This window comes from Mizuhopecten yessoensis, unplaced genomic scaffold, assembly GCF_002113885.1.
Source record: "Mizuhopecten yessoensis strain PY_sf001 unplaced genomic scaffold, ASM211388v2 scaffold10529, whole genome shotgun sequence".
NCBI lineage: Eukaryota > Metazoa > Mollusca > Bivalvia > Pectinida > Pectinidae > Mizuhopecten > Mizuhopecten yessoensis.
In genome coordinates, this window is record NW_018408592.1 from 613603 (window position 1) to 625659 (window position 12057).

At 36.1% G+C, this 12057-nt stretch overlaps 1 protein-coding gene across 5 annotated transcripts in view; it reads left to right on the top strand.

Annotated features, from left to right (window-relative positions):
* Positions 1-12057, top strand: part of LOC110460953 (phosphatidylinositol 3-kinase 2-like) — a 28769-nt gene that overhangs the window by 10977 nt on the left and 5735 nt on the right. For 2 of the 5 annotated variants that reach the window (XM_021514186.1, XM_021514185.1), the window contains exons 8-12: positions 1441-2089; positions 2500-2635; positions 3202-3324; positions 5392-5506; positions 5943-5990. In XM_021514186.1, the coding sequence (XP_021369861.1) occupies positions 1441-2089; positions 2500-2635; positions 3202-3324; positions 5392-5506; positions 5943-5990 (1071 nt within the window). Of the gene's footprint in view, positions 1-1440; positions 2090-2499; positions 2636-3201; positions 3325-5391; positions 5507-5942; positions 5991-8562; positions 8605-12057 lie in introns of all 5 variants that reach the window. The other 3 variants (XM_021514188.1, XM_021514187.1, XM_021514189.1) reach the window with 3 other exon arrangements.

A 12057-nucleotide genomic window follows, 5' to 3' on the forward strand; every position in this document is an offset into this window, starting at 1 on the left:
GGATTCCTGCCCCATCCCCAGGGGCTAGGGCGGGGCCCCAAAGGGAACATTTACCAATATTTTCAAATTCTTATCCTTTGATGACATGACAAGTATTGTATTTCACTTAGTTTACATGCTGATTTCCACATCACATCTAAACAATAAAATAAAGCTACCAGTACCTATGATATAACTCAGGTGACCGCTAAGGCCCTTGGGCCTCTTGTTATTATTTCCTATTTCTCTGATACTACAAGTCCCAGTCATCAAACTCTATACACAGGTATATCTTCAGGAGTACTGCATACCCATTTGACATTGAGGTCACTGTGACCTAAATTTTCTGCTTCACTGACTTTGGTTAGATTTTGCATTCAGCTCCATTCGTTTGGTTAGCTCCATTTCTAATAATTAATTACAACATTTAATAATAATATACAACATTTGATATAACGCCCTATCTAGCGTATATAAGCCACTCTAAAGTGCTTTACAGTACATAGATATCAAACTCATAATCAATACAAGTTTTGAGGAATTTGCAGGAGCTGCCTTATCAGGCATTAACTACTAGTCCTATGCCACCTAGCTAATATATCGCTATGTGTGTATGCTGGAGATGTATTATTTATGGCTTTAGTGGGACCGTGCTTCCAACGGTATCATTTATACTGCCACCTCACTTGAATGCTACAACACAGATACCGCAACATCCACCCCGGACCATTTTATACTCCACCTGGGTTGTTGGAGTTGCGTGGGCAGGAGAAAAACACTTTCTCTGAATAATCCATGCATACAACGACTTCAGTGATCAAACCTGGGCCACATGCATGAAAGACCGAAGTGTTAACCACTCAACCAATCTGCCCCCTTCTCTGATACTGCAAGTCTAATAGACATCAAAATATATATGCAGATATTTTTTAAGGAGTACTACACCATAATATGACATATAGGTCACTGTGGCCTATATTTTCCACTTCAGTGACTTTAATTAGGGTTCAGATTCCGCTCCATTTCTCTGATATAGCTATAATTAATACTAGAAGTTAATCTGTTTAGACATCTTCAGTAATAGTACACCAATATATCTCAAGTACTTATTACTTTCCATTTCACTGACTTCGGTTAGACTTTATATTAAGCTCCATAGCTTTGTTTTAATTTTGTATTAATTGCGATTTCCATCAAAGGAGGCCCATATATATGTTTATATTGTTTAACAAATAATTTCTGTATTGTGCAAAACAATGTATTGCTTTATAATATAAATTTGATATATAATTAAATGCGTGAGATTTTCAGAATCTACAGAAGAGTCTGGCATTACTTCCAACTGTGTATGAAGAAGAAATGAAATTATGCTATTCAATGCCTGACATAGTTTGGACTTTTTCCTCCTATGTATGTTTAGCCTTCAAATATAAGTAAAATAAATAATTTCAAACATTTCAGATACCCGACAAAAAGAGTGGACTTGCAAGACCAACACAAAGGCTTCAGCCTCCAAAAAGCATTCAGCCTCCAAAAAGCCATCTGGCTGTCAAAGCTATAGACACATCCAGCAGTACATCAATTGCTACAACAGGAAGTAAACCTCCCAGTTCCTCTTTGAAGCGATCTTTACAACCTCCTAAAACATTTACTAAAGATTCAGACATGTCCAATAATAATTCTGTCAATGCTTCAGCAAACAGAACAGTTAGTAATCCAAATCGTAGATCAATTCAACCCCTGAAAAGTTGTTTAGCTGTAAAAACTGACTCGTCCACAAATAGAAATACAAATTCAACATCGAATCGCAAATCATTGAATACAACCATCAGTATGACAGGGAGCCGCTCCATCACTCCAGCATCAGGCAAGGAGAGTAAGTTAAAGATTCCCGGTAGTAGTGGTACAAAACTGAACAGATCCTACACTATATCGGAGCCCAAGTCTACAAATGCATCTGAGGCTCCTGGAAGCAAGCGACCAGCATCAAAGCTTAGCTTACTACAACCAAGTCAGATTAAGAAAAAGACGATAGCTATGCCTAGCAACACCAAAGTGTCCAATGGGCCTGTCAAGGCAATGGCACCAGCTGGAATCCAGTCACGAACAGGTCTGTGTTAAAGGTTGATGGGAATCTAAGGTTGATGGGAATCTAAGGTTGATGGGAATCTAAGGTTGATTGGAATCTTATTGCCAATCGTTATACTATTTAAAACAGAAAAATCAGCTTATAAGGTATCAACTGATCTAGTTTGAAAGAAAATTGCTCGTAATAGTCAAATAAACTGCTCTTAATTAAGTCTTTGAGACATTCACCTCTACATTGTAGGTCAAAGGTCAATTAAGTAAAAAATAATTTGAAGTATACCTTTATCATCCGGAGGTGTGTAGGGAATAGTAACTAGGTTGTCATGTTTGCGATTATTCAAGTAGATTGAAAAGTTCAGTATCAGAAAAGGTATCTATGTCTGCCTTGCCAGGATGTGTCTATGTGTTATATATATTTGTGATTCCTTCCAGTGGAGAAAAAGCCCAGTGTCAGGTTAGGGTCCAGTTCCTCGGGACATGTTTCTATGTCCACACCAATCAAAGTACAAAAGAACGTCCAGCCCAAACTCCTGTCTAGTACATTTACTGCCACTCCTTCAACGTCAGGGTAGGTATCGCAACGTTTCTTAAAAGTGTTATTGTTTGGTTTCTGTTTTCATTTGTTATTTTACAAGATCTTTTCTGGGGGTTTTCGTAAATATCTGGAGTGTAGAAAACATTTTTGTTTTTAACAACAGATCTTTTACCTATCTTATATGTGATACCTAGATTTTGGTAAACCTAATAAGACAAAAATAACATAAAAATTATCATTGATTACTGCAGTTGTGAAAGTTAAAACACAGTTTCTTGTTCTTTAATTTGTTGTATTGACAATTCTTTTAATATATTTTTTCTCATTTTGAAAGTGTTCAGACATTGCTTTTTTATGGATTTGTTTATGAATTATATTTGACAACCTTCATGTTTATTACTGTTGGTGAGAAACATGCAGAATTTTTACAGTAGTTAGTTGGGTATAGATTTGAGACAAATAACTGTTGGAGTTATTGCGACTGGACTGGAATTCTTTGATAAACCTCAGACTCCTTACACACAATGGTGCATGTTAAAGTGGTACTGATGAGAAATACTGACTTGTCTGTAAGAATTCTGGCATGTGTTCTGTTACAGAAGCACTAGTAACTTTATGAGCAGTACGCCATCCTCGACCAGCAAACGACGGTCATGTCTACCAACACCCAACTCTTCCAGGACGAGTTCCATAAGCTCCATAAGCTCCATTCCTCCTCCCAGGTTTAATATTATACTATATTTTTTGCTAAATATGTATGTGACCCTCTGCACTAGTTTGGGGTTCAATAAATTTCGTGTTGGCCTTTTTACAGGTAAACCTGCAATATATACATATCTAGGATCTCTTGATTCTGAAAAACTTGTAATTTAGATACCGACACAAGGTCCAGATTAGTCCAAGGTGGTTTTATGACATTCCTTAGCTTTAATCGGGACTCCATAAGAAATGATAATGGAAGTTGAGGGAAACTTCCTTCCATTGAAGAATTTTTCAAAGTAATGAACTGTTTATGAGACTGAATGCTGAGCAGTTATATATGTATTCATTTTTTTTCTGTGCTAATTTTCTACCTATTGTGTAGAGTTTACTTTATCTTAACAATTCGGGAAGTTTCATTTTTGCAGCCAGCCTGAAAAAGTATAGGAAATAAGAATCTTGTAAACTTTTTGTCCCATTTCCACAGAGTTTTCGTAACTTAACCAAATACTTGTATGGTCAGGTTCTAATAAAATTGGTCAATATTAATAATATAGAAAGACAAAGGTTTAGTTTAAAGTTAAGCAAAATCTGCAAATAATAAATTTAGAAAACATGTACTACGTTTTGATTGGTGTCAGGTTTGCACACAATAACTTAAGAATTATGTTTAATATTGCATGATCGTAAGAGGCGACTAAATTTGGGACCTTATCTCTTTTCTCCTTCCTAAATAACTTTCTTCTTCCTAATGTCTCCCTTGACAATGCCTCACTTTTGGCCATTTGTTGAGCGTTCGCCCCAGTGAGGAAGGCTTTGGGTTCTGTCCCCTGGCCGAGACATACCAAAGTCTTTAAAAATGGTAGTTTATACTCCTGCTTAACGCTCAGCAAATTAGGAGTTGGACGACTGGTTCGCCCGTTGTCAGTATAATGTGACCGGGTGGGGCGTCCTGCTGAGTGTCTTCGGCAGGATGTTTCAGTGAGGTAGCACTATAAAGTCGGCATCAGTTCCGCGCTATCACAAGGAGACAAACACGAACATATCGCAGCCTCCCAAAATACACACACTAACACTACACGCATGCATCTTGCACACAGGGGAGGCCGTCCTTAAATGACCTTAGCTGTTAATAGGACGTTAAACAAAATCAAACAAACAAACAAAATAATACTGATATAACATGGTTGTTATATACAATATGCTAAGACATGACTCAGTTGAAATTTGGGCAAAATTTGCCAGGTATTTAGAAACGATCTCAGATGAATTGATTATGGGCAATGGCAGCCAATACCTATTTCTTTTTTGGCTTTGAAATACTGGCAAGGGGAAGCTATTCTTATACAATTAAGGTATTAAGGGATATATGACATATATTGAGTGTCCATGAAGCAGACATAAATAGAAGCTTGATAAACTTAGCCTCATTGGAATCATTTGTTAAGTATAGGCCATGAAAGACAGTACAGGGGTACCCACAAACGTTTTTAGTTACCACGACAACATGTTTATCATTTACCTACCATAGGATATTTCTTTTACGGCTCCCTACAGTTCTTTTCGTTCTTGTGACAGCTAACCCCTCACAGACCACCATTTGTGTTAATTTGTTACCTTCTTTGGTTATTGTGTTACAGCCCTCTGTCCTGTAGAAGTGTATTTAGTTGTGTATGTTACAGACCACCATTTGTGTTAATTTGTTACCTTCTTTGATTATTGTGTTACAGCCCTCTGTCCTGTAGAAGTGTATTTAGTTGTGTATGTTACAGACCACCATTTGTGTTAATTTGTTACCTACTTTGGTTATTGTGTTACAGCCCTCTGTCCTGTAGAAGTGTTTTTAGTTGTGTATGTTACAGACCACCATATGTGTTAATTTGTTACCTACTTTGGTTATTGTGTTACAGCCCTCTGTCCTGTAGAAGTGTATTTAGTTGTGTATGTTACAGACCACCATTTGTGTTAATTTGTTACCTACTTTGGTTATTGTGTTAAAGCCCTCTGTCCTGTAGGAGTGTATTTAGTTGTGTATGTTACAGACCACCATTTGTGTTAATTTGTTACCTACTTTGGTTATTGTGTTACAGCCCTCTGTCCTGTAGAAGTGGGAGCAGTACATCCTCCTACAGCAGTGTGTGCGATTCTCCCTTCACCACAAGGGGGCGTGGTCCGCGGTTGGCCAGGAAACAGAGCGTTGGAATGGTGAGTCTTGATATAAATATCAAATGGGATCTAGTCCTTTATTATATCATATATATAACATACATGTTGTTATCAATTCTTTTATTGGACCTTAGGGTCTGTTGAATTGAAATAAATAAATACATAAATTTAGAATTGTGATAATGGATACCAGCTATAGATAATTTTACAGATCGGGTTTATCATTTTTCTTCAATTCTTACATATTGAAATTGAATTTAATATAAATTTCAGTTTAATGAGTATTTTTAGATAACTTGATGTGTCTGTATGGGCCATTGCTGTATTATAGCCATTAACATGCTGGCATAAAAGGCTACCCATTTTTTGTTCAAATGAATGACCTTGACTTATATGATATGTAGCAGTATTAATTCTAATTGATACTTCTGTTTCCTCAGCTATGTTAGTAAAACATATTTGTATTTGTTTCCAGTATGCAAGTCTTGATGAAATCAATGAACACTCCCCCAGTGCACTAATGGTAAGCTTAACCGTAGTACAAGAATGTATCTCGTTCACTTTGTGTTATTCCTTCATAGTTAAACAAAGTATGAACATATATTTAAGTTTTATACTGTTTGCCTCCTGTTAAAATGCCAATGATATGACTCAGCTGCCTGTATGTGTTAAAAATGCTTATGAAATTTTATTATACATTATGTGTAGTGCAACACAAGTATACATGTATAGCTTGATAATAGCTCCTTTAACCCTTTCACCACTGTAGATGGACTCATCCATATCAATGCATTGTAGAGTCTACTAAAGTTACATAGGGGTGAAAGGGTTAATGGGACAACCATTTGATTTTTTGGGAGAAGGGGGGAGTTGGCCTTGCAGATTTAAAAATTGCAAAATATTATTTTCAATGGGGCCAAGTTACTTATTCACTCTCCATGCAGAGCCATAATATCAATTTTTGAACAAAAGATGAATACCAAATTTTGCCAGGGCACTCACCCCCTCCACCACCACTGGCCCCAGATATCAAGTGGAGGTTCTGTAATTGGTTACCACAGACAACCCTGTAAATATGATGGACTGTTTGATGGCGTTCAGGGATAGACACTAACTTTTTTTGTTTGGTAGTCCACAGGACTAGTTGAATAAATTGTATTACTAGTCCTTCGTCAATGTAACTAGTACAAGATTTCCTGATAAGGAAACATCGCGATCTACAGCATGAAATATCAAAATTAATTGATTGTAGAGGACTTAAAAAATACCTACTGCCTTAAAAATATGGGGAAGTTTTAGGTAAGTTTTGACGATTATCATGCAATTTATTTTATTTCAAGCAGTTTTCTAAATTTTAGAAAGTAATATTTTTATTTTATGATCATATTTTTCACAAGTCCAAAGGACCTGTTAGGTTAGGTGATTCACTAGTCCTTGCTGAAATCTACTAGTCCAGGACTAGCGGACTAGTGTTGGTGTCAACCCCCGACGTTTGTGACAAAAGGGGGGATTTCACTTTGATGAATACTTAACCCTTAGGCTGCTACATTGATTTCTATGTAAAGGGACACACTGCTGAACTAATTATTGAAATATAAATTAATTTATTTGATTTTTCAAATGTGCATAACTTGAAAAATATCTGTTATATGTGAAAAAAAGTTATAAGAAAATTGTTCGTTATTGTCTCTAATTTATATTAACATTTTCAATTCTAAAGTTGCTTCAGTATTTACCTGTACAGGTGGTAATAAAGGTAAGAAAAGGTGAAACTTTTAATTAATCGGATTTAACCACCAGAAAGATCATTTTAAAATTATTTTTGTCAGCAAATGTGATTTGCAAATGATAACAGATTATAAACTTCATTTTTGACATAAGACGCTGTACATTTACACGGAGATTCTCAGGTAAAAAGGTCAGGTATTTCATCGAGAATTGCATGTGATTTGCTACAGGTTTCAGGTCGTCATTCAATATATTTACTGTCACAGTCGTCATATATAGATAAATAAATGCTACGGTCTAGTTTATGATTAAATCATCGATAAATAGTTTGAAGAAATCAATCAGCTCAAAACGTATCAATGTCAGTGTTCAATTCGGCCTCACCTGCAGACGACATGTGCGCCTCGGTCCGCCGATATTTTCCTGTTTGCGTAGGGCACAAAGCTGTTCTTTGGAAAGTTACATATTATGTTACACCAAAGTATTTCCACATCAACCATGTCAAACCCTTCAAAACCTTTATTATCATCGTAGGTGACGCTGGAGAATAAATGTTTACCATCATATTCATCGCTTAAATCTACACGTCAGCCATTTTTATGACATTTTTTCCTATTTGAAATTCTCTTGCACACCTTTGGCTATTACTAGGGTACACTGCCGGGAATATCAAAAGTAATGACAAAACAACCAATCAGAAGCCTTCTACTATACACGTTCGAGTTTGGTATAGCAACAACCCGACTTCACACTTCCTGTTTACTGATCAAAACCTACAGACTGAGAAACGGCATATGCCAAGCGTAGCACTGACGACCCAACTTTTCAGAACGGCATATGCCGGGCGTAGCAGCCTCAGGGTTAAGCTTAAAAATATTTATAAAATGAAATGTACTGCATACATGCATGTCGTAAATTTTGTTTTATCTTTTATCTTGATGACACTAGAGCCTTGTATCAAAATTTCAACTCCCCCAAATCTTAAAAAAGGGTAGATTCCCCAAATATCTATATTGATTCCTGCCTTGACCTCAAGGTCAAAGGTCAAATAAGTGGAAAATTTTCAGGAATATCTTGTCTTGGCCATAACTTTTTAATGGTTAAGCAGATATTCCTTTTTTGTTCACAAAAACAAATCTCTGCTTATAACTTGTTTTGCTGTCGATTTCGCCTAATATCACTTTAATAGGATGCAGAAGTCACTTAGTTATCAATAGTGTACATGTCTGTCTGAATTTAACATTCCAGATATTCTACAACACAGATATACAATTTTGTGTACTAACTTTGATCTTCCTTGTTTATATATATATATGTCACAGCTTTAAACGTATTTACTGGATGGAACATTTATCATCTCTTTCTAGGCTGCTTGTAAGATTTCAACAACCAATGCCTAGAGTTTGTAGGTACAATGCATTATCCAAACTATACTCTTACAAGCTACCTGCATGCTATACAAGTGATTAGTGACAATGATATGAGTCTTGACTCGACTTAAACTACCGATAGAACTTTAGGCCAGACACCTCTTGCCCCCATCCCCCATCCCCCATTCCAAAACCCCACTTCCCCACTACCCCACTGGAACTATAGGGTTGTTCTCTGTCAATTATTTGTTATATAAGAGTTACTATGGAAATGCTCCTACAGTAGATGTATATACTGATATTCATCATCAAAGGTCAAGGTCACATGTAGACGAGAATATTAATTGGTCAGAAGACTTATTTTTCCCCAATGTAATGCATTAATAACCAAGCTCTTTACAGATATTCCATTTGAAATTAAGTATCTATAACGATAGAGATATGTCACAAACATATTTTCTTTATGCTTCATGCTGCCATGAACAGAAATTGCTCTTTTGTTTTATAGTCAACCATTAGTGCAAGTCATTTATATTTAGACAAAATGTTTGAAAAACTGCAGCGTCTTTTAAAAAGTCATTAAGCTTTGTAATCTGTCAATAGCATTGACTTTGAAACTCATGTCAAACTTGTACAGTACTGTATAAGATATATATCCTGATCGTGATATTCAAGCTTGAGCATCAAGCCCCAATTTCTAGATATTTGCTTTCACATTCTATGTCTTGTGTGCGAACAATTTTTGCAATGCTTTTTCCTTGAAGATGGATTTTGTTGCACATATGTTTAGAGTTTCTTTGATAGACTGTAGACAATCATGTATGCGGTATACCAGGAAAATGCATGTTAGTTTTGAGACAGTAGATATTTCATCTCCACACCAACGTATTGGGCCTTTTTGTAGTGATCACCTTGTATTGAAATATCAAATAATATCCATCTGTAACATTTGATCCCATACCTGTACTTACATGTACATGGCTGCAGTTTCATGAAATATGTAAAGTAAGATTTTGTACAAAACATAATATCTCAATAGTGAAAACAGTGCTGGAGTTAATGAAAAATTCTTATCTTAAGCTAAGGAATGTTCATGAAACTGAGGCCTGAATCTATATCATACCTGTATCATACTTACCTATAATTATAACATTTGATGGCATACATTCATATATATCTATATCATATTATTAATTATAATGTAACATTTCATAATAAATATTGACATGTTCAATGATGTATATTCTTTAGTTCTAATATTTTGACAAGGCGATTGTCACTATATGTACAACATTAAAATATATATACATGTACACACAAGGCTATGTTGCCAATTTGATTTGGCAAACAAAACAGCTAAATACTGGACTCTCTGATCTGTTTGAAACTTAAGCGCCATACAATAAGACTGCATAAGAAAATATGCCTGTCCAGGAGTACATTAATTGCCCTTAATATACAACCAACAAAGTTTAGGGGTGAATATTCTGGAATTGAGTTTTCTGTCTGACTGAACCTCCATACGTCGAGGAGATGTGAATAAAGTATATAGATTGGAGTGACAGCCAAGATTAATGGAGTTATGCCCCTTCGTTTAAAACACTTGTTTACATTACTCCTCCCAAAGCACTACACCAAGGCTACATTCGCGTATCCCAGTTGAAACGGTACGTGTGGCGCAGAAATTTTCCACGATAAACGAACACACTTGGACCGTTCTATAAGCAGAGCTAAAAATCCAGTTTCGGAGAATAAAAAACAGTGTTTCAAGAATATTATGACCTTCTTTCATCCGTCCACTGAATTACATAACGTAACTTAGAAACTACATGTGACTTGACATTGTTTTAGAAAGAAATAACGCAAATTGGCAATAGTCAGTATTTTAGTTTCGGTCAGGTGCGTCTGGACCCCTCAATCTAAACGTGCCAAATTTTCCTGAGGTCANGTCAGGCGCATCTGGACCCCTCAATCTAAACGTGCCAAATTTTCCTGAGGTCAGCCTCGGTCCAGATCTGTACCTGTCGTTTTCTTTACAGGTTCAACCGGTTCAACCGGTTCAACCGGTTCAACCGCATTATCCCTGATGTTGAATGTACCCCAGTATAATGATACTTGGTACACAATATGCTTACATTTAGATAGAGGGGATGTGAATAAAGAATTGAGATTGGAGTTACTTCCACAATATATGGAGTTATGCCCCCTTGTTTAAAAACATACTTTGCACTGCTCCTCCCAAAGAACCAAACTGGTGTGGATGACACTTAGTACAGATAACACTTAAATTAATCGGATATTAATAAAGCATTTTAATTTCAGTTACCTTCCAAATTTATGGTGTTATTTCCCTTGGTCAAAAAACATTGTACACACTACTCCTCCCAAATTAAAACACCAATTTCAATAATCCTTGGTAGACAACACTTATGTTAAGGGGGTGTGAATTAAGAAAACATTGTTCACACTACCATACTCCAAAGTTACTGTGCTTATATAAATGACACTTGGTACACATAACACTTCATTAATGGGATGTGAATAATGTATGCTGATTGGAGTTACCTCCCTAATCTAATGGAGTTATACCCCTTTTTATTGTTGGAATAACTCTTCCAAAGGTACTGCTCAGATTTAAACGATTCTTTGTACCCAGAACTCTTACATCATGGGAATGAGAATGAATAGTAACCTTACTTTTTAATAGAGTTACGTCCCTTGGTTTAAAATAACTTTTCACACTATTTTCAATTTAAATAATGCTTTAGGCGCAGAGCCTTTACAGCAAGTCAATGTAAATAAAGTTTTTAATCAGTTTCTTCACCTTTTCATGGAGAACCTTCGTTTCAAAACTTTCTCAAAAGAAACTTTTCCTAGTGCTCTTTGGAAGGGGTTGGGGGTTCTCCTACAACATAAGAGGCCGCTGGTCGACCATTTTTCTATCGGATATGATTTTGCCAACTGCGCCAAGGTTACGCGGGACCTGTCAAAAGTAATTCGCCATGTAAACTGGGGTAAAAAGCTTGCCATACTGAGTCAGTTCTAGTGCTTGCTGTCAAGTCTAGATTTGGCATTGTTAAAATCAGAAGTCACAAAGAAAAACATGAAACAAATAGATACCCCCTACTATAGCGGGGTATCCAAATTTCTTTTCAGGATGTAACCCTATGCATATGTAAAGCCTGTATTTGGCCTAGCATGTATGTACATGTACATATGAAGGAACTGTGGTGCTTGGCTTTGGCTTTATAATCAGACATGCTTGCACGGTAAAGGTCTGGTGGTGTTATGGCTGTAGGGATACTTGTAGTTATACTGCATTTAAGACTGCTGACAAAAAGAGTACATATCTGATATTCATGTCATCCATCGTTGCATCATTTATTTTATGTTAATGAATATACATAAAAACTAAAAAATAATTGATGTATCGAATGGATCGATCAGAAGCTAGAATCACAGAAAATGAAGGAATAATTACAGGTTTAAAAA